The sequence below is a fragment of the Dipodomys ordii genome, unplaced genomic scaffold, assembly GCF_000151885.1.
Source record: "Dipodomys ordii isolate 6190 unplaced genomic scaffold, Dord_2.0 Scaffold100, whole genome shotgun sequence".
Lineage (NCBI taxonomy): Eukaryota > Metazoa > Chordata > Mammalia > Rodentia > Heteromyidae > Dipodomys > Dipodomys ordii.
Window position 1 is genome coordinate 2,323,431 of NW_012267316.1, and position 18,015 is coordinate 2,341,445.

The 18,015-nt window shown below is 43.6% G+C and overlaps 1 protein-coding gene across 1 annotated transcript in view; it reads right to left on the reverse strand.

The window, feature by feature from the left end:
- LOC105993772 (chromosome unknown open reading frame, human C18orf42) overlaps positions 1 to 3,708 on the reverse strand; it is a 50,331-nt gene extending 46,623 nt beyond the window's left edge. The window contains exon 1 of the mRNA XM_013027134.1: positions 3,384 to 3,708. Within this exon, the coding sequence (XP_012882588.1) occupies positions 3,384 to 3,708 (325 nt within the window). The remainder of the gene's footprint in view (positions 1 to 3,383) is intronic.
- Positions 3,709 to 18,015: the final 14,307 nt, after the last annotated feature.

Below are 18,015 nucleotides of genomic sequence, written 5' to 3' on the forward strand. Positions count from 1 at the left end.
CAAAGACCCTTCCTAATTCCTGCATTCTTTTACTCACAACTAACAAGTGAAGAGAAGTGTATTTTAGCACATGTTAAAACCAAATCCCAACTAGCGTTATATAAAGTCCTGTGTGTTCCAACTCTCTGTCCACTGTTTCTTTGGCCAGGAACTTACCTGTAAGGCAAGCAATGAAATACAATTTTAATACAAAAGCCAGCCAGTTAGCTGAGGTGAGGCCCAAATTACACAGCTCTTGCTTACTTTTATTAAAACCCACAAAGCTCCACTATGCTTTGAAGGGCCCAATATCTTCTCATCTAAATTTATGAATTGCTAGTTAATCATTTATTATGTTTATTTTATTCATTTTAATTATATTCATTTTGGAATGAGTTTAGTGCAAGGTCTATTTCTTCCCATCCTCATGCACAGTGTCATTTAGAGGAAAGTAGTAGGAGAACATTGCCTTAACTCATAGGAAGTCTGGATTATAGATTGTAGAGATTTAGAAGACCAATATGCTAGAAATGAGGATATACTGCTGAAAATCTAGCAGAGTCCAGAATCCACTGGGTTTTTTTTCAGAATAGTTATCAGTGACTGAGTTAGAAAACACATGAGCAATAGATGAGAAGGTAAAATATGCTAATGTTTTTCTGGAAAACCTCAATGATTCAAAAATGTTCTACAGGTTTCTGTTCTCTCCAAATAAGTTGTGCTATCTTTGATGTTAGAAATCATTTCCACTTTCCCCCAAGGACAAATGATAATACCAAACTCAAATATGAAATGGAAAAGTAAAGACCTGTCCAAGTTGTGAGCCACTTATAAGCCAGGTACATTTCTGGAGGTCTTTCTCAGAAATTCTCACTATTCACTACATGATTTTTTTTTCACTTTTAAAATTCATTATAGGATTCATTTTTGTTTCTTGAAGATGCAGAATTTGAACTCATACTTGGAAGTCTACCAGTTGAGCCACATAAAACAAAGGTAGCTGTGTGTGTGTGTATGTGTGTGTGTGTGTGTGTGTGTGTGTGTGTGTGTGTGTGTGTGTGTGTGTGTATGTTTTGCTTTGGTTTGCTTTTCAGATAGGGCCTCAAAGTTTTTGCCTACCTAGACTGCTTCAGATTGTCCCACTCCTGCCTTTGCTTCCCTAGTAGCTGGGCTTGCTAGTGTGTGCCACTTTATCTATACCATTTCACTATCCTTCACCCTGATCATGCTTATCCAAAATGCCTAGATAGTATCAATAAACATAGCATTAGATACCATATATCTCCTACTTTTGAGGGAATGACAGGACCTGCAACTGGGTATATCTGATGTGGGGCCAAAAGACAGCTACCTCTGAAGCCAATGAAGCTGGTGGGGCATTTTGCCCAAAGACATTCTCTAGGGCCCTCAGAAAGAGACTGACTGAGGTCTAACAGTTCCAGCTCAGCCTGGCACTGATTGTTCTTATCTCACAGAGTAACTTGAGGATGATGAGATGGAAGCATAAAAGTAATAAACAGTTTGTAAATTTAATAAAGAACTGTTGCAAAACTGGAGGCATGGCTCAAATGGTAGAGCACCAGCCATGAATAAAAAATGACAAACAAGAGTGTTAGGATCTGAGTTCAAGACTCAGTCACATATGCACAAAACAAATTAACCCTGTTTACATATGCATATGAACACAAACAAATTAACCAGGTATGGTATACTAGGGGAGGGGGATTCTGACAGTATAACTCCATTGAATAACTAAATTACAGTTCAACAAAATGAATACCAGGAAACTGAGATATGGTTGGTCAAAGGAAGGGAGTCAGATGAGTGAAGGGAGAAAGGATGAGAAAATTCAGTCATAATAGTCAATGTACATATGTGAAAATGGAACCAAGTAACTTGAGGGGATGGGTTTGGTTCAAACAGATGGCAGGGAAGCAATGAAAGTGGTGACATTGATCAAGATGCATGGTACTGGGCCTGGGAAGGTGCCTTAGTGGTAGAGCGCTTGCCTTGCATGCCTGAGGCTCTGGGTTCGATTCCTCAGCACCACATAAGCAAAAAGAAAAAAGCCAGAAGTGGCGCTGTGGCTGAAGTGGTAGAGTGCTAGCCTTGAGCTGAAGAACTGAGGGACAGTGCCCGGGCCCAGAGTTCAGGCCCCCCGACTGGACCAAAAAAAAAAAAAAAAAGATGCATGGTACTCAGAAACTGACATGTTTAATTGAGACCTCTTTGTACAACTTTTTAAAATTAATAATTCTGTGTGTGTGTGTGTGTGTGTGTGTGTGTGTGTGTGTGTGTGTGTGTTGGTCCTGGGGCTTGAACTCAGAGCCTGGGTACTGTCCTTGAGCTTTTTTTCACTCAAAGCTAGTAGTTCTACCACTTGAGCCACAGCTCCATTTCTAGCTTTTGATAGTTAATTGAAGATAAAAAGTCTCATGGACTTTCCTGGCTGGGCTGGTACTAAACTGTAATCCTCCGATCTCAGCCTCCTGAGTAGCTAGGATTACAGCTGGGAGCCACCAGCACCTAGCTGATAATAAAGTTTTTGAAGAATTGTTGCTTTCCAGCTTCTCTTCCCTTATTCTCTGTGGGCTTCTCTTTCCTTATTCTCTCTCTATGCAGTACACTTGGCCCATCCCTTGAGTGTCCTGCTTTGCCGCAGAAGGGCTCCTGGGCATTCCTCTAAAAGTCTTACCTGTGGTAAGCCTCAGAAGCACAACCCTGCCTCCCAAGCTAGGCTGTTAAAGGGGCTCACTTCCTCTTCTCAAGTTTGGCTAATTGATTTTTTTTTAACTTGGACTCAGTTCTATCCCTCTACAAATACATTATATTTCTCCTCCCCCGCTGCCTGTGGCCTATGACTAGGGCAAGTGAAAACCATCCTTTCAAGGTAAGAACTATAACAAAGCTAGAGTTCGAGCCCCTCACTCTTCCCTATTTTCTGTTATCAGTGGTGGTTGGGGGGACTTGGCATCTACATACAAAGTATGGTAACAATGACCAGGCTACCCCCTCTTCTCTCCTGCCCTCAGCCCCTCACCGATGCACCCCCGGGCCCTAGGGGAGCGCCCCCAGAATGCACACAAATCTGACTCTTTGCCAACTTGTAGCCATGGACAGCAGCGAAGGGACCAAGATCTTTTACCGCCCGGCTCCAAAGAGACACTGCACTCCGGGCCGCGCCGCAGTAGCCGCCTCGCGGCTGCAGTCCAGCCGGCTGGAGTTTCAGATCTCATTTCCTTAAGGAGTAGCACTCCTCCACCCTCCGTCTCATTCCCCACCCCACCCCGGCTTCACCCACTGCGCCCGCGTCTCCTCGGGAGGAACGGGGTCACTTTGTCACTTCTGAGGAGGGAATGAAAGAAGCCGTAGAAGCGATCGCCTGGAGTGGGCGCCTAGCCCACCTCCCCGCCCTCCCGCCCGGGGCTGTCGGTGCTGCTGCTGGCGAAGCTCCCCGGTTCTCCAGGTGCCTGCGCCGGGGTGGGGTGTGGAAGGGCCGGGCAGGAAGATGACGGGGACGGGCTGGAGGTTGTTAGAGGACAGATGGGGCAGGATCGGGGAGAGAGGCGAGGGCGCTGCTCCGACCGCCGGTCGCGCACTCTCGGGGCGCGCAGATGGGTCCTGGGGCAAAGGCCTGGCCCCCTGGCGGTCCCCGAGTCCCGGCCCCCGCTCCCCGCCTGGACACCTGGTGGGAAAGCAAGGTGCGGGCTTACCTGGAGCGAACACCATGGTTTCCTCCAGCCGTGGCGCCCCCTGGGTTAAGCGAGAAAGATCCGCTGGCGGAGGGAGGGTGAGAGGCCGGCTGGGCAGGATTTGGCGGGGCGCGCGGGGCGCGGGCGGGACAGTCAGCACCTCGGACAGCTCCCCGCCGCGCGGTCCCGGGCCGCGGCGCGCGCTATCTCCACAATGCACTGCTGCGCCCGCGGCCACCGCGGCGCCGGCGGGCGGAGGAAGGGGAGGAGGCGGAGGCGGCGGCGGCGGCGGTCCCGCTCCGTTCAGCCCCCATCCCCGAGCCAACTCGGTGCTCGGGGCCCGCCGCCGCCGCTCGGGGAGCGCACAGCACTTCCAGCGCGTCCTCGCGAGCAGGAAGGACACAAGTGCTCGGCTTCCCGGCAGGGGACACGGCTAATTGCTCCTAATTACCTGCTGTCATTCACCCCGGTGGTGGATGTTGGACTCACTGACATTTAAGATGAGTTTATCTGGGGGGCGGGCGGCCCCGGGGCTTGAACTTCCGAACCTGGGCACTGCCCTGACGTCTTTTGTTCAAGGCTCGTGCTCTACTACTAGAGTCACAGCTCCACCACTGGCTTTAGGGCGGTTAATTGGAGGTAAGAGTGTCAGGGACCTTCCTGCGCAAGCTGGCTTTGAACTTTAATCCTCAGATTTGAGCTTTCTGAGAAGCTAGGCTTACAGGAATAAGCCATGGATTCCTGGACTTCTTGGTTTTTTTGTTTGTTTGTTAATGCAAAGAGAATAGTTTGGTACAGAAGAAGGGGGTGGGGGAGGGAGGGGCACCAAGTTAATCAGTCTCTGAGATCCAGGACTTCTCATTTGTCTGGAAGAGTGCAAAGGAAAAGTGCTGAATACAGAGTGCCTGAAGAGGGCCCAGCTATCAGGTCTGCTCTCTAGTGGACACTCCGGCTCTGACAGCTCCTGAGCGTGAATGTCCGGAAGGTGGTCCCTTTCGAGAAACCTGGGAGGGTCAGGGCAGAGGAGAAAGTTCTGGATGAGGAATTCCTCCACCAGAAAACCCACTCTACAAGGATGAGCCCATGGGAGCTAGGTACTAGTGGCTCATGTTAATAATCCTCACTACTCAGGAGACTGAGATCTGACAATTGTGGTTCAAAACCAGCCCTAGCAGAAAAGTCTGTGAAACTCTTAGCTCCACATAATCACCAAAAACCCCAAATAGGGGTGTGTCTCAAGTGGTAGAGTGCCAGCTTTGAGCTGAAAAAGCCAAGCAAGAGCATGTGGCATTGAGTTCAAGACCCAGGACAGGCAGAAAAACAAGCAAAAAAGAAAGAGCAAACAGCATTCCCCTCATATGAGAGGACATCCCTGAGACTAATCAGAAAACACAGTGTTTCTTCTTGGGGAAAAGTGTGCCTTCTCTTACACTCAGCTCTACCCTGAAGCCCTGGGACCTGCCCCACAATGGCTTCAGGCTCCTAATCCTTTGCTTACTTGAAAATGCTTGTTCTCCAAGCAATACCTGAGCAATGTATATGGCTCACATTAAGTGTCACCCAATTATATCAGGTCTATTCAACTCCAGATCTAAAGTCACACAGAGTCTTCTAGCTTGAGATATCAGTTACTTTGAGTTTTGCCTCCCTATTTTTGCAGAGTTTTCAAGAACAGCTGTAATTAGGGAAATGCAACTATAAGTCAGTATTTCTTAACAATTTAGTTGGAGGCTGTAAGTCTTACTTTTTTTGACAAATAAAAAGCATTCAAATAGCCTTGTTGGCACTGGCTTTGTTCAATGCCATCTGATGGATTGAAAAATGCAAATGGTTTTCCAGCTCGTGAACTACAGATTGCAGGGAGGCATATGGGTAGCCTTGACATAACACAATCAGTACTGCTCTTACCACCTGGTGCAACAGGCTTGAACAGATGGGACCTGCCTCAGCAGTAGCAAGATGCAAGTCAGCTGAGGGGCAGGATGAAATATGTGCATGAAAGGATGGAGTTTTCTCATCCCCAAATTACAACATACCCAGAGGCCAAGGATGCTTTACACCTTTTAATCTGCTCCTTTATAACCTTTATTTTTATACCCTTATTTATTTGTTTATGTATTTGTGTTGATCCTGGGGATTGAACTCAGGACCTGGGCACTGTTGCTGACCTTTTTGCTCAAGTTTAGTGCTTTACTGCTTGAGCCACAGCTCCACTTGCAGTTTTGGGGGGTTTTGTTGGTGGTGGTGATGGTGGTGGTGCTGGTGGTGCTGGTGAATTGAAGATGAGTCTCAGACTTTTCTGTCTGGACTGGCTTCAAACCTCAATCCTCAGATTTCAGCATCCTGAGTAGCTAGGATTACAAGCATGGGCCACTGGTTCCTAGCCCTTATTTTTATTTTATTTTTTATGCTAATACTGGAGCTTGAACTCAGGGCCTAGGTACTGTCCCTCAGCTTTTTTTCTGAGCCTCCTGGGGAGCTAGTATTACAGATGTGAGCCACCAGCCCCAAGCTACATTACATTTTTTGGCTACATTATTTTTAAATGGGCTGTAGTATTCTGATGCATAAACAATTCCCTACAATTAAATACAAGAGGAAGCTATGTAGGATGGGAACAGAGGAAAAACATCATACACTTGAGTACAATATCTTCACAATTTACTAGATGTGTGACTTTGGATATGCTATATATCTGCCCTGTCTCATTGCAGTGTAAGGACAAAGGCATCTGAGAGGTTCGTTGTGATGATTTGCTGACATACTGATTTATGGATTAATTAAAGAGAGAACATAGCCTCAGCCTCAATTAAACTTATTCCAAGAAATTGCTGATACCCTGGGAGTAGGTGACATCCTATAGGAAAAGCAAACAAAATGTTAGAACTGCTTTCAGACATTAATGTGCATATGAATCCCATAGGATCTTGTTGAAATTCACCTTGTGACACAGATGGCTGGAGTAGATCTTGACATTATACTTCTGATTACTTCCCCAGAAAAGTCCATGTTACAGATGCTGTTAAGCCAGATGCACCTTTGAATAGCAAAGCATTGAATGCATCAGTGTGTGTGTGTGTGTGTGTGTGTGTGTGTGTGTGTGTGCGCGCGCTGTTACAGAGGCTTTAACTCAGGGCCTTCCACTCTGGTTTTCCCAAAACCAGAGCCATATCTCTAGTTTTGACTTTTTGCTGCTTAATTGGAGCTAAAAGTCTCATGGGTTTGTCTGCCCAGGAGAGCTTGGAATCTTGATCCTCAGATCTCACTCTCCTGTAGCCAGGATTATAGGTATGAACTACTATAGGCACCTAGCTACACATCAACTTCTTAAAAGAGGACTTGTACCTCTCCCAACCTCACAGCTTATCTTTCTAAACTTGTCTCCTTTTAAACAGAGCAGAATCCAGAGTGATTCCCACAGAACTTAGAGCTGGACAGTAGTCAAGAAAGAAAAAAAATGCCTGAAAGTGGCCACATAGAAACTTCTGCTACTTGAGCTGTGTGCTGTGACAATGGGAGGTAGCATGACCTAATACAAACCAGAACAATAGTTGCTTTTTTTGTGGGTTTTTTTTTGGGGGGTCCGGACGTGGGGCCTGAACTCTGGGCCTGGACCTGGACACTGTCCCTCAGGTCTTCAGCTCAAGACTAGCGCTCTACCACTTGAGCCACAGCGCCACTTCTGGCTTTTTTCTTTTTGCTTATGTGGTGCTGAGGAATCAAACCCAGGGCCTCAGGCATGCAAGGCAAGCACTCTACCACTGAGCCACCTTCCTAGCCCAAGAACAATAGTTTTTTCAAGGACAATATTAAAACTCTCCTCAACTCCATCCCTAGCCTTCTCTACCCTTCTTCCACCTATAATCCTTTGTTTTCTCTATCCAACACCACTGTTAAATAGCTAGAGGATATCATGTTCCCAATCCTATTTTACTTGTATATATGAAAATATATTATAAATTAGATATATGTATGCATTGTATATGTAAATATACATATATGTATGTATATATATATATATATTTTTTTTTAGGCTTGCCTCACACATGCTAGGCAAGTGCTTTAACATTGAGCTATACCCTCTGCCTTTGTATATATAGTTAGTCATTTTATTCCCATTAAAATTAAGTCATTTCAGTGATATGTTTTATTATTTTTTGGGGGGTCCGGTCATGGGGCTTGAACTCTGGGCCTGGGCGCTGTCCCTCAGCTCTTCAGCTCAAGGCTAGTGCTCTACCACATGAGCCACAGTGCCACTTCCGGCTTTTTTCTTTTTTGCTTATGTGGTGCTGAGGAGTTGAACCCAGGACCTCAGGCATGCAAGGCAAGCGCTCTAACACTAAGCCACCTTCCCAGCCCCAAATGATATGTTTTAGTTTAGTTATTTCACCAGTAAGTTCCACTTTTTTTTTTTTTTGGTCAGTCGTGGGGCTTGAACTCTGAGCTTGGGTACTGTCCCTCAGCTCCTCAGCTCAAGGTGAGTGCTCTACCGCTTGAGCCACAGTGCCACTTCTGGTTTTCTAGTGGTTTATTGGAGATAAGAGTCTCATGGATTTCTTGCCTGGGCTGGCTTTGAACTGTGATCTGTGTGCTGGTATTGGAGCCTAATCTCAGGGCCTTGTGCTCTCCCTTGGCTTTTTTGCTCAAGGCTGGTACTCTATCACTTCAGCCACAACTCCATATGCAGTTTTTGGGATTTTTTTGTTTTGGGGTTTTTTTTTTTTTGCTGTTAATAAGAGATAGTCTCCCAGAGGTTTCTGTCCAGGCTGACTTCAAACCTCAATCCACAGATCTCAGCTTCCTGAGTAATCTAGAATTACTGGTACTAGCCACCAGTACCTGGCTTGTTATCTCCAATTCACACTACTACTAGAGATGCTTTTATTTGAACAGGCAGATAGCACTATTCGATTTTAATATCCATCTCTTAATATGAATGATGAGTAATCAAATGCTTAATATAAAATGGAAGTTCTTTTTCCTTCACTATGATATAAAGCCATATTCTCTGGTAGATCATTTATCCAATCTCATCTTACAACAGAGGCTTAAGTTCTCTATACAGTTTGACTCTGAGTACTTAAACACCTCCACACAGGGCGACTCACTCTCTATCCAATCCATTACATTTGAATATAACCATCTGTCAGCGAGACAACAATCATAGTATCTACCCCATTCTGACCTTTAATGCCCCCATTTTTACTCAATAAATGGGAACAGTGATAGAAAGCAAGACAGTTAACAAGTTGTAATAAAGCCATGACTCTCTTACTCTGCTACTAAGCTCAACCAGCTAAGGCATACAAAGGAAGAATAGTCACCTAGTAACTTAGAGATCTGGGAGAATTTTTTATACAAAAATGAATATGGATATATTATGAAGTAGAATCAAAATTCATATGACATGTATACATTAAGTTACAGACTCCAAAGGTAGCTTAAGGCTATAAATCTCAATCTCTCCAAAGCCTCCATTCACTTCCTCTACAATTTATTTTCTCTTCCCTGTCTTCTTTTTATTCATATTTTTGGTGTCTATTAATTGTTCATAGTGAAGGGTTTCATGGTGAGAACTCAATATATATATTCAATGTAGTCTGATCATATTCACCCCTCCATTGTTCTCTCTTATTCTCCTTCTACTTTTTCCCAGTCTTTCCACCTTTCAAGTTCCCCCCTGTCCTCCAGCTCTGCTCTATTTTCATAATCTTCCCTGACTCTGAAACTTCTACAAATGAAAGAAAACATTGAATACTTGTCTCTGTGAGGTTGGATGCTGTCCAATTCCACCCATTTTCCAGTAAATAAGGTAATTATATTCTTAATGACTGAGTGAAACATGTGTGTGTGTGTGTGTGTGTGAGTGAGTGTGTGATTTAATCCGTTTGTCCACTGGTTAGCACCTTGACCAGTTCCATGATTTGGCTATTGTGAATACCATGATGAACATAGGAAAACAAGTATCATAGTAGGCTGACATTGTTTCTTTACATTACTATTTTCAAAAGTGGTATGGCTAAGTCATATAGGAGCTCTTGTTTTTTAACTTTTTCATGAACCTCAATACTGATTTCCATAGGAGCTGCAGTAATTTACATTTGCATTCTTGAAAATAGCCATTCTGGCCAGGTGGAAAGAGGTTCAAAGCCAGCCCAGGAAGAAAAGTCCTTGAGATTTTTATCCCCAATTAACCACAAAAAGCTGGAAGTGGAGCTTTGGTTGAAGTGGTAGAGTGCTAGGCTTGAGCAAAAAGCTCAGGGACAACAGTGCCCAGGCCCTGAGGTCAAGTGTCCAGGACTGACAGAAAGAAAGGGGCATGGGGTGCCCTTCTTCCCCATGTCCAGATACCTGCCTTCTGACTTTGCCACCTCCTGGTATGGGCCACTGGTCTGGAAGACTACAGCCAGGCAGGGTGACTCTTCTACCTGAGCTTCCAAGATCCTCTTGCTAGGACAGAAATCAAAATCCCATGTTGCAGGCAACCATTGAGCTGTTTTCTGCCTACTACATGTTAGTTGAGCCTTTGGTAAACATTCACATAAGTTGAATCATATCATATGTTCGCTGTCATGCCTGGCCCTTGTTGCTAAGCATGCATTTGATACCCATCTGTGCTGTGGCATGCATATACTACAATATGTGCAATTATATGCAAGTCAGTGGACTTCCAGGTTTTCACCTGGGGATACCATCCATCACCAATCACATGTGAGTCATTGTGTGATACGTGTTTCACACAATGGCTCACCTAGGGGAGAAATTGATGCAACTATGGGTAGGAATATAAAGGCATGAGAAAGTGCCATGTTTTCCATAGTGGTTACAGCAGCATTAAATTTCCATTCCATATCTCATCAATACTTGATACTGTTTATTTTTTCCATTTTACTGAATATATAATTAAGTTCTCCTTGTGCTTTTAACTTATATTTCATGGATGACTAATAACTTTAGAAAGTCTTCATATGCTGATAGGCCATTCGTATAATTCCTCTTGTAAATTGAGTATTTTGGCAATTTTTACTTGGATTGTTGTCTTATTGTATTGCTAGATAGTTATATTGTGTATGTGTTGTATTGTATCTGTATATATTATATTATATTATATTGTGTATGTAGATATTGTATTATATTTGTTAGATATTTACATCATGAATATGTTTTTTAGTTTATAGCTTGCTTTAAAATTTTCTTATAAAAAAATTTCTTATCAGTGATTGGGTTAACCCAGGCTGGCCTCACTCTCACACAATATTTCTTCCTCATACTCCTGTGTGGACCACACACTTGGTTAGAAACTTTTAATTCTGATAAGCTCAACGTATCAATTCTCCTTGTTTTTTCCTTTTTGAAGTAGGAGGGATTGAACTCAAGGCCTTGTACTTGTTAAGCAAGTGGTCTACCACTCAAGACATATCTCCAGTCCCTTTTAATTTAGGTTTTTTTTGTTTTTCCAGTTGTGGGGCTTGAACTCAGGGCCTAGGTGCTGTCCCTGAGCTCTTTTGCTCAAAGCTAGTGCTCTACCACTTTGAGCCACTGCTCCCCTCCTGGTTTTCTGGTGGTTAATTGGAGATAGAGTCTCATAGACATTGTTTTCCCAATCAGGCTTTGAACCACTATCTTCAGATCTCAACCTCCTGAGTAGCTAGGATTACGGGCAAAAGCCACCGGTGCCCATCTTGTTGGTTCTTTTGAGGCAGTGTTTTTCTTTATGCCCAGGCTGTCCTGAGCTTCAGTCCATCTTCTTGTGGTTCTGTGTGTCACTGGAGATGACACACATCATTGTGCTCTCCCATAGCTGGAAAAACAGGCCTGGACCCCTGCAACCAGCACTGATTCAAGTGGTCTCTTAACCCAAGCTTAAGACACTGCACTTGAGTCGATTATTTTCTTAATGGCTACCAGAATGTTTTTTTTTTATTTTCATTTTTTGTCAGTTGTGGGGCTTGAACTCTGGGCCTGGGCACTATCCCTCAGCTCTTCAACTCAAGGCAAGCACTCTACCACTTGAACCATAGCACCACTTCTGGTTTTCTGAGTGGTTTATTTGAGATAAGAGTCTCACAGAGGGCTGGGAAGGTGGCTCAGTGGTAGAGTGCTTGCCTTGCATGCATGAGGCCATGGGTTTGATTCCTCAGCACCACATACGAAGAAAAAAACTAGAAGTGGTGCTGTGGCTCAAGTGGCAGAGCACTAGCCTTGAGCTAAAGAGCTAAGGGACAGCACCCAGGCCCAGAGTTCAGGCCCCACGACTGACAAAAAAAAAGAGTCTCACAGAGTTTCATGCCTGGACTGGCTTTGAACCACGATCCTCAGATCTCAGTCTCCTGAGCAGCTAGGGTTACAGGCATGAGCCACTGGAGTCCAGCTTTGTTTTTATTTTTATGCTTGCTTTAAGGTGAAATTTCTCAGATTATAAACTGATTTCTTTATTTCTTGAATAGGGTCTAACTTTTAGCCTGAGCTGCCCTGGACCTTGACCCCCCTATTCATACTTCTCACAGTAGCAGGTATGAGGGGCAGTTGCTACCATATTCATCTGCTTACTGGTTGAGTTGGGGGTCTCATGTACCCTTTTGCCTAGGCCAGCCTCGAACTATAATCTTTCTGATCAGTGCCTCCTAAATAGCTAGGATTATAGGCTAGAGTCAATACACCCAGCCACAATCTAATTTTTAATAAGATACAAAAGTATAAAGGAGTGATTATCACTATAGGCTACCATAATCTACGGAATAGTTCTTTTCCAATACTAAAATCTCTTTGGAGGGATTCTTCTGTTTCTGGACTTAGCCCCTAAATAGGGAAGTAGAGCTTTAATAATGACTTAAAAATTAGTAAAGATTTCCAAAGGCAGTGATTAAATTTATTCTCAGGTGAACAGGATATAAGAAGAGTAACTATATCTTGTTTTGAACTATATTCAGGCTTTTTCTTTGGCATACTTTAAAAAAAAGGTAAGTCCATTGTTCAAGAAGAAACGTACTCATTACCTCATTTATGCAACCCTGTACATCACCTTTACAATAACAATAAAAATACAAAAAAAATTAAAAGTTGAGTCTACATTTTTTCTCATTTTGTTTTGAAGAAATCTTTTTTGAATGCCTCATAATATATACTTTCTTCCTTCCTTCCTTTTTCTGTGTTCTGCCTCTATTTGTTCCATTATTACTTTTCTCTCTTTATTTCTCTCATCTTTTTTTATGTTTTCTCTGATTTTTCCTCATTATTCTTTCCTAAAATTAACATCTTGATGTTTTATAAAGTGACCTCACAATGTTGAAAATCAGTTAAATAAGAGCATCGGGTGCTGCTCCTTCAAACCTAACCAATTTAGTTTTCATTTGAATTTGCTGTTTTGCCATCCCTATCTAGCAGAATCAACAAATTTGCTTGGTAATTTGGGAGAACATTTTCTACAGACATGAGCCAAGACACATAGCTTAGGATAGGGAAAAGGTCTTCAAACACAGTTTTTTTCAGGAAAATACTTATTTTCTATTAGCACAATGTAAGATTTTTAACAATTTTAGTATACTTTTTCCAATAAGGAAGTTTTGCTGATGCTTTCCTTTCAGAAAATATAGCTATTTCATATTCCCTTTTAAAGCATCCTGCAGGACTCATAAACTGCTTCATAAAATGCTAACCCACCGAGACATTGCCCTGCAGAATTCTTTTCTATTGCTTCTTTTAGTAAGCAAAGTTCAGTCATTGTTTTTGTGCTCCCTTTTCTTTTATTCTATCTGTCTTCATTTGTATTTTCCACTGGTGCCATTTCTTCCTCTATTCATATGCCGTATTTTTTTCTTTCTTTTTTTTTTTTTCCTCTGTGCCAATCCTGGAGCTTGAATTCAGGGCCTGGGCACTGTCCTTGAGCTTTTTGCTCAAGGCTAGCACTCTACCACTTGAGCCACAGCACTATTTCTGGCTTTTTAGTGAGTGGTTAATTGGAGATGGGTCTCCTGGACTTTCCTGCCTGGGGTGACTTCAAACCTTGATTCTCAGATCTCAGACTCCTGAGTAGCTAGGATTACAGGCAGGGACTCTATTCATACTCTTACCTTGATTTCCTTGTATCTTAAGGTAGGGAGATTGGATGCAAATAACATCTTCCTGGTTCAGTGTATCTTTCTTCACTCAATTCTGCTGTTATCACGACTCTCTATACCACATTTTCCCTGTTCTTATTTTTTGCTTTACTTCACCTCTATATCCTCCCTTAGGTCCAATTCAACAATGCCAAGTAGCTTTGAGAAAAGGAAAGCTTCTACCATTTTATTCCTGTAATCACTCAAAACCTGCAGTCCAAAGCATTTCAGAAAATAAGTTTAATTCTTCATAATAAAAAGTCTTCTTTGCAATCAATTTCAAATATCCATAGGGAACAACAGTGGTTTTAAAATGTAGTTGATTGAATAATATATCTACAAGGAGTATGGAGGGGGAATAATCAGGGTATTCTGCAGCCAGTGTGTACTGTTAGTAAATGGGACCGTGGGGAAGTTTGAGTGGGATTTCAAAACTTCCTACTTGTTAAATCTCTAAAGACAATAGACCAAATAAACAGAGCAGAGAGCTTACCTGCCAGCCGGCCTGCCTGCCTTCCCTCCCTCCTTTCTTTCTCTCTTCTCATCTTTTCTTTTGTTCTCTCTTCCTTCCTTCTTTCCGTTCTTTCTCCCTTTTCCCTCCCTCCCTCCTCTTTCTCTTTCTTCCTTTCTTCCTTTCTGTATCCCAGGCTTCTTTATTTAAAAACAAAGTGTTGCTGTTCACCGGGCACTGGTGGCTCATGCCTGTAATCCTAGCTACTCAGGAGGCTGAGATCTGAGGATCGCGGTTCAAAGCCAGCCTGGGCAGGAGAGACCGTGAGACTCCTATCTCCAATAAACCACCAGAAAACCGGAAGTGGCGCTGTAGCTCAAGTGGTAGAGCGCTCGCCTTGAGCTGAAGAGCTGAGGGACAGCGCCCAGGCCCGGAGTTCAAGCCCCATGACTGACAAAAAATAAATAAAAATAAAATAAAAACAAAGTGTTGAATAACATGGGGATTAAAATCGAGAGTATCACTGAACTTCACCTTCACTCTGACCATTTCCCCCCAAATTGCCTCCCCCCCACCCGCCCCCGTTTGTACTTCCTATTCCTTCCTTAGTGAATGAAGAAATTAACCCACAGACTTCAGATTCTCTTTCCCTAAGCTTCTCCCATTTATTCTGTTTCCCCATTTCTAGGAAGGGCAGGCATCTCAGTTTGAGTGCGAGGGAGAGCCCAGGCTGGTGACAGGGGAAAGGCTTCAGCCTCAGAGAAAAGGACCATGGGCAATGTGAGGGATCCTGTAGACCGGGGTTCCAAAATGGGATCCTGGAGCCAGAAGAATGGCTACAGGTCGCCCCGGGAAAGAAGGCCCTGCTGCCACAAAATCCTCTCCTTGGGAATAGTCACTGCTTGATCCTTTGCCCTTCGAGCACAGGTTACAGAACCACCCTGGGACCACATCCTTCCAGACCCGGGCTGCCAGGTTGCCTCTCATGCCATACTTGTTCGCTTTCTCTTGCAGGCCTGCATCAGGGCCTCTGCTTTGCACAGCTCTTGCCAGCTTCCTCCACCCATTTCTGCAGCAGGGACCTCGGTTTGCACATGTTCTTGAAACCAAGCTGCAGAGCCTCAGGGCGGCAGGTGGTTGGTCTGTCCTTTGGCTGAACATCTTTTCAAAGGAACCCCCACATGAGCCCCCACATGGGCCTGGGTATATCCCAGGGGGATCCTCTTCTGCTTCAGCAGCTTGGCAGATGGCTCAAGTTCTTGCTCAGATCCTTACTGTCTTCCATCTTTTGCTCTTGCTTCTTTTCCAGCTTCCCAGCACCAGGTGGGCAGTGCAGGGCCCAGGGGAAGCCCCTCGGAATGGCTCTCCACCCCGGTCCCACCTTGCCCTAGGGATGAAAGGGCTCCACTCCCACTCTGACTTGGGGCAGTAGGCCCACTCCAACTTGAGGTCCACAGTACACCACTCCTCCATGGAACTCAAATGGTAGAGGGCAAGGAGCAATCCCACACATCTCCAAACGCTGTATTTTGAGTATAGTGGTGGTTATTTGTGTGTATACATGTTAAAGTTCAGATTTTACTCTCTAATTTATACTACTATAAAGCTGATTTTATATGTATGGGGGAGGGGGGGTCTGTCTGTCTGTGTTGGTCCTTGGGTTTATGTGCTGTCCCTTACCATTTTCACTCAAGGCTGGTACTCTACCACTTGAGCTACACTTTCACTTCTGGCCTTTTGCTGGTTGATTGGAAATAAGGGTCTCATGAATTTTCCTGCCTGGTCTGGGTTTTTGAACCTCAATCCTCAAACCTCAACCTCCTAAGTAGCTAAGATTAGAGATATAAGCCACTGGTGCCTGGCTATAAACTTGACTAATCCGTTTTTTTTTAAATTTGTAACAACAAATATCACTAATAAATAGAACTAAGAGTGAAAATACCTTAGAAATTTTTTTGGGGGGGGTCCGATCGTGGGGCCTGAACTCTGGACCTGGGTGCTGTCCCTCAGCTCTTCAGCACTTCTACCACTTGAGCCACAGCGCCACTTCCGGCTTTTTTTCCTTTTTGCTTATGTGGTGCTGGGGAATCGAACCAGGGCCTCATGCATGCAAGGCAAGCGCTCTACCACTTCCCAGCCCACCCTAGAAATTTTGAAAGCTGGAATTAATTTTAAATATATACTAACTCAACTTTTACTCCATTTTTGAAAATATACTTTAAAATAATTTTACATTTCCTGTTCAATATGGTTGTGTAGCCAATATGAGTGTTTGATGAGTGAATACACAGATAGAAAATGTTACAGGTTAAACCAGGCATGGGCAATTCACACCTGTAATCTTAGCTACTCAGGGGGTTGAGATCTGAGGAGTGAGATTCAAAACCAGACTGGATAAACAAATCCGTGAGTCTGTTCTGCCAAAAGGCAGAAGTGGAGACATGGCTCAGGTGGTAGAGCACTAGCCTTTACCCAAAAAGTTAAGCAAGAGCTGGAGGCCCAGTACTAACACACACACACACACACACACACACACACACACACACTTTAAGAAAAAACATTAGCTTTATATTAATTTATTTGAGAAACAAATATTGATCTCTACCATGGACAACGAATAGTACTGGGTTAGATACCAAAAATTCAGAAGCCTAACATTATAGATATTTTCTCCAGGAAATTAGCACCTGGTAGGAAAGATGATGAAAAAAAGGTGAGGAGAGAAGAAAAGGGATGGAAGAACACTGAGCCCCAGCTGAAGCCAGCAAATATTTAATTATAGCAGTGTCAGGTGACATGGTCACATGAATCAGGGTACAGAGGAGAATGCCTCTCAACCAAAGGGAGGGAGGAATTCACTAAGGAAGAAGGAAATAAGGGGTCATTCTTTGCCAGGCCAGGAGTCAAGCTCCTCAAGCACAAATGAGAAAGCAAGCTGGCAGGACTGAAGGACACTAATATATATGGGTGGCTTGGATCAGAGCCAATAGGGGTAGATATTTAGATCAGAATAAGAAAGCTTCCAAGTTGGGTGCCAGCGACTCATGCCTGTAATCCTATCTATTCAGGAGGCTGAGATGTGGGGATCAACGTTTGAAGCCAGCCAGGACCAGAAAATATGTGAGACTTATCTCCAATTAATCAGCAAAAAGTCAGAAGTGGAGCTGTAGCTCAAATGGTAGAACATTAGCCTTGAGCAAAAATGTTCAGGACAGCACTCAGGCCCTGAGTTCAAGCCCTAGGACCCAAACAACAACAACAAAAAAGATTTCAGTAATACCTTGGTGAGGTGTGACCATCTATGGTGGTGGACTTCCACAAGGACAGGACAAAGGCCAGAGAACAACAGAGTCTGCAAGAAGCTGGGTACCCACATGGTTAATTTTAGATACAGCCTTCAGGAAAACACACAAAGTGTAAATCCTGGATTAGCCATTAAAAAGTCCTGATTTTTTTTATACATTTCTTCTGAGATCCCTACATAACCAACCATCTTGATTACATTTACCTAGAAGTTCTTGAATTAAGTTTTTTTTAACTACCAGGCAAAACAATAAAAAAGTTAACATTGTATAGTCATATAAAATAAAGATTTTCTCTTGATATCTAGAGGTGTGACCTATGAACCTCTAAATCTCCCTTCTTGTATAGTACATTATTTTAGCTGTCTGATTGCCTGAAATACTCTTCCTCCCACCCCACATAACTGCCTCTTGCCTTTTCTTCCTGTAAGTCAAGTTTGGATACCACTTCTGAGAGAGACTTCTCCTACTTCAGCCAGTCCCAAGATTTCCTG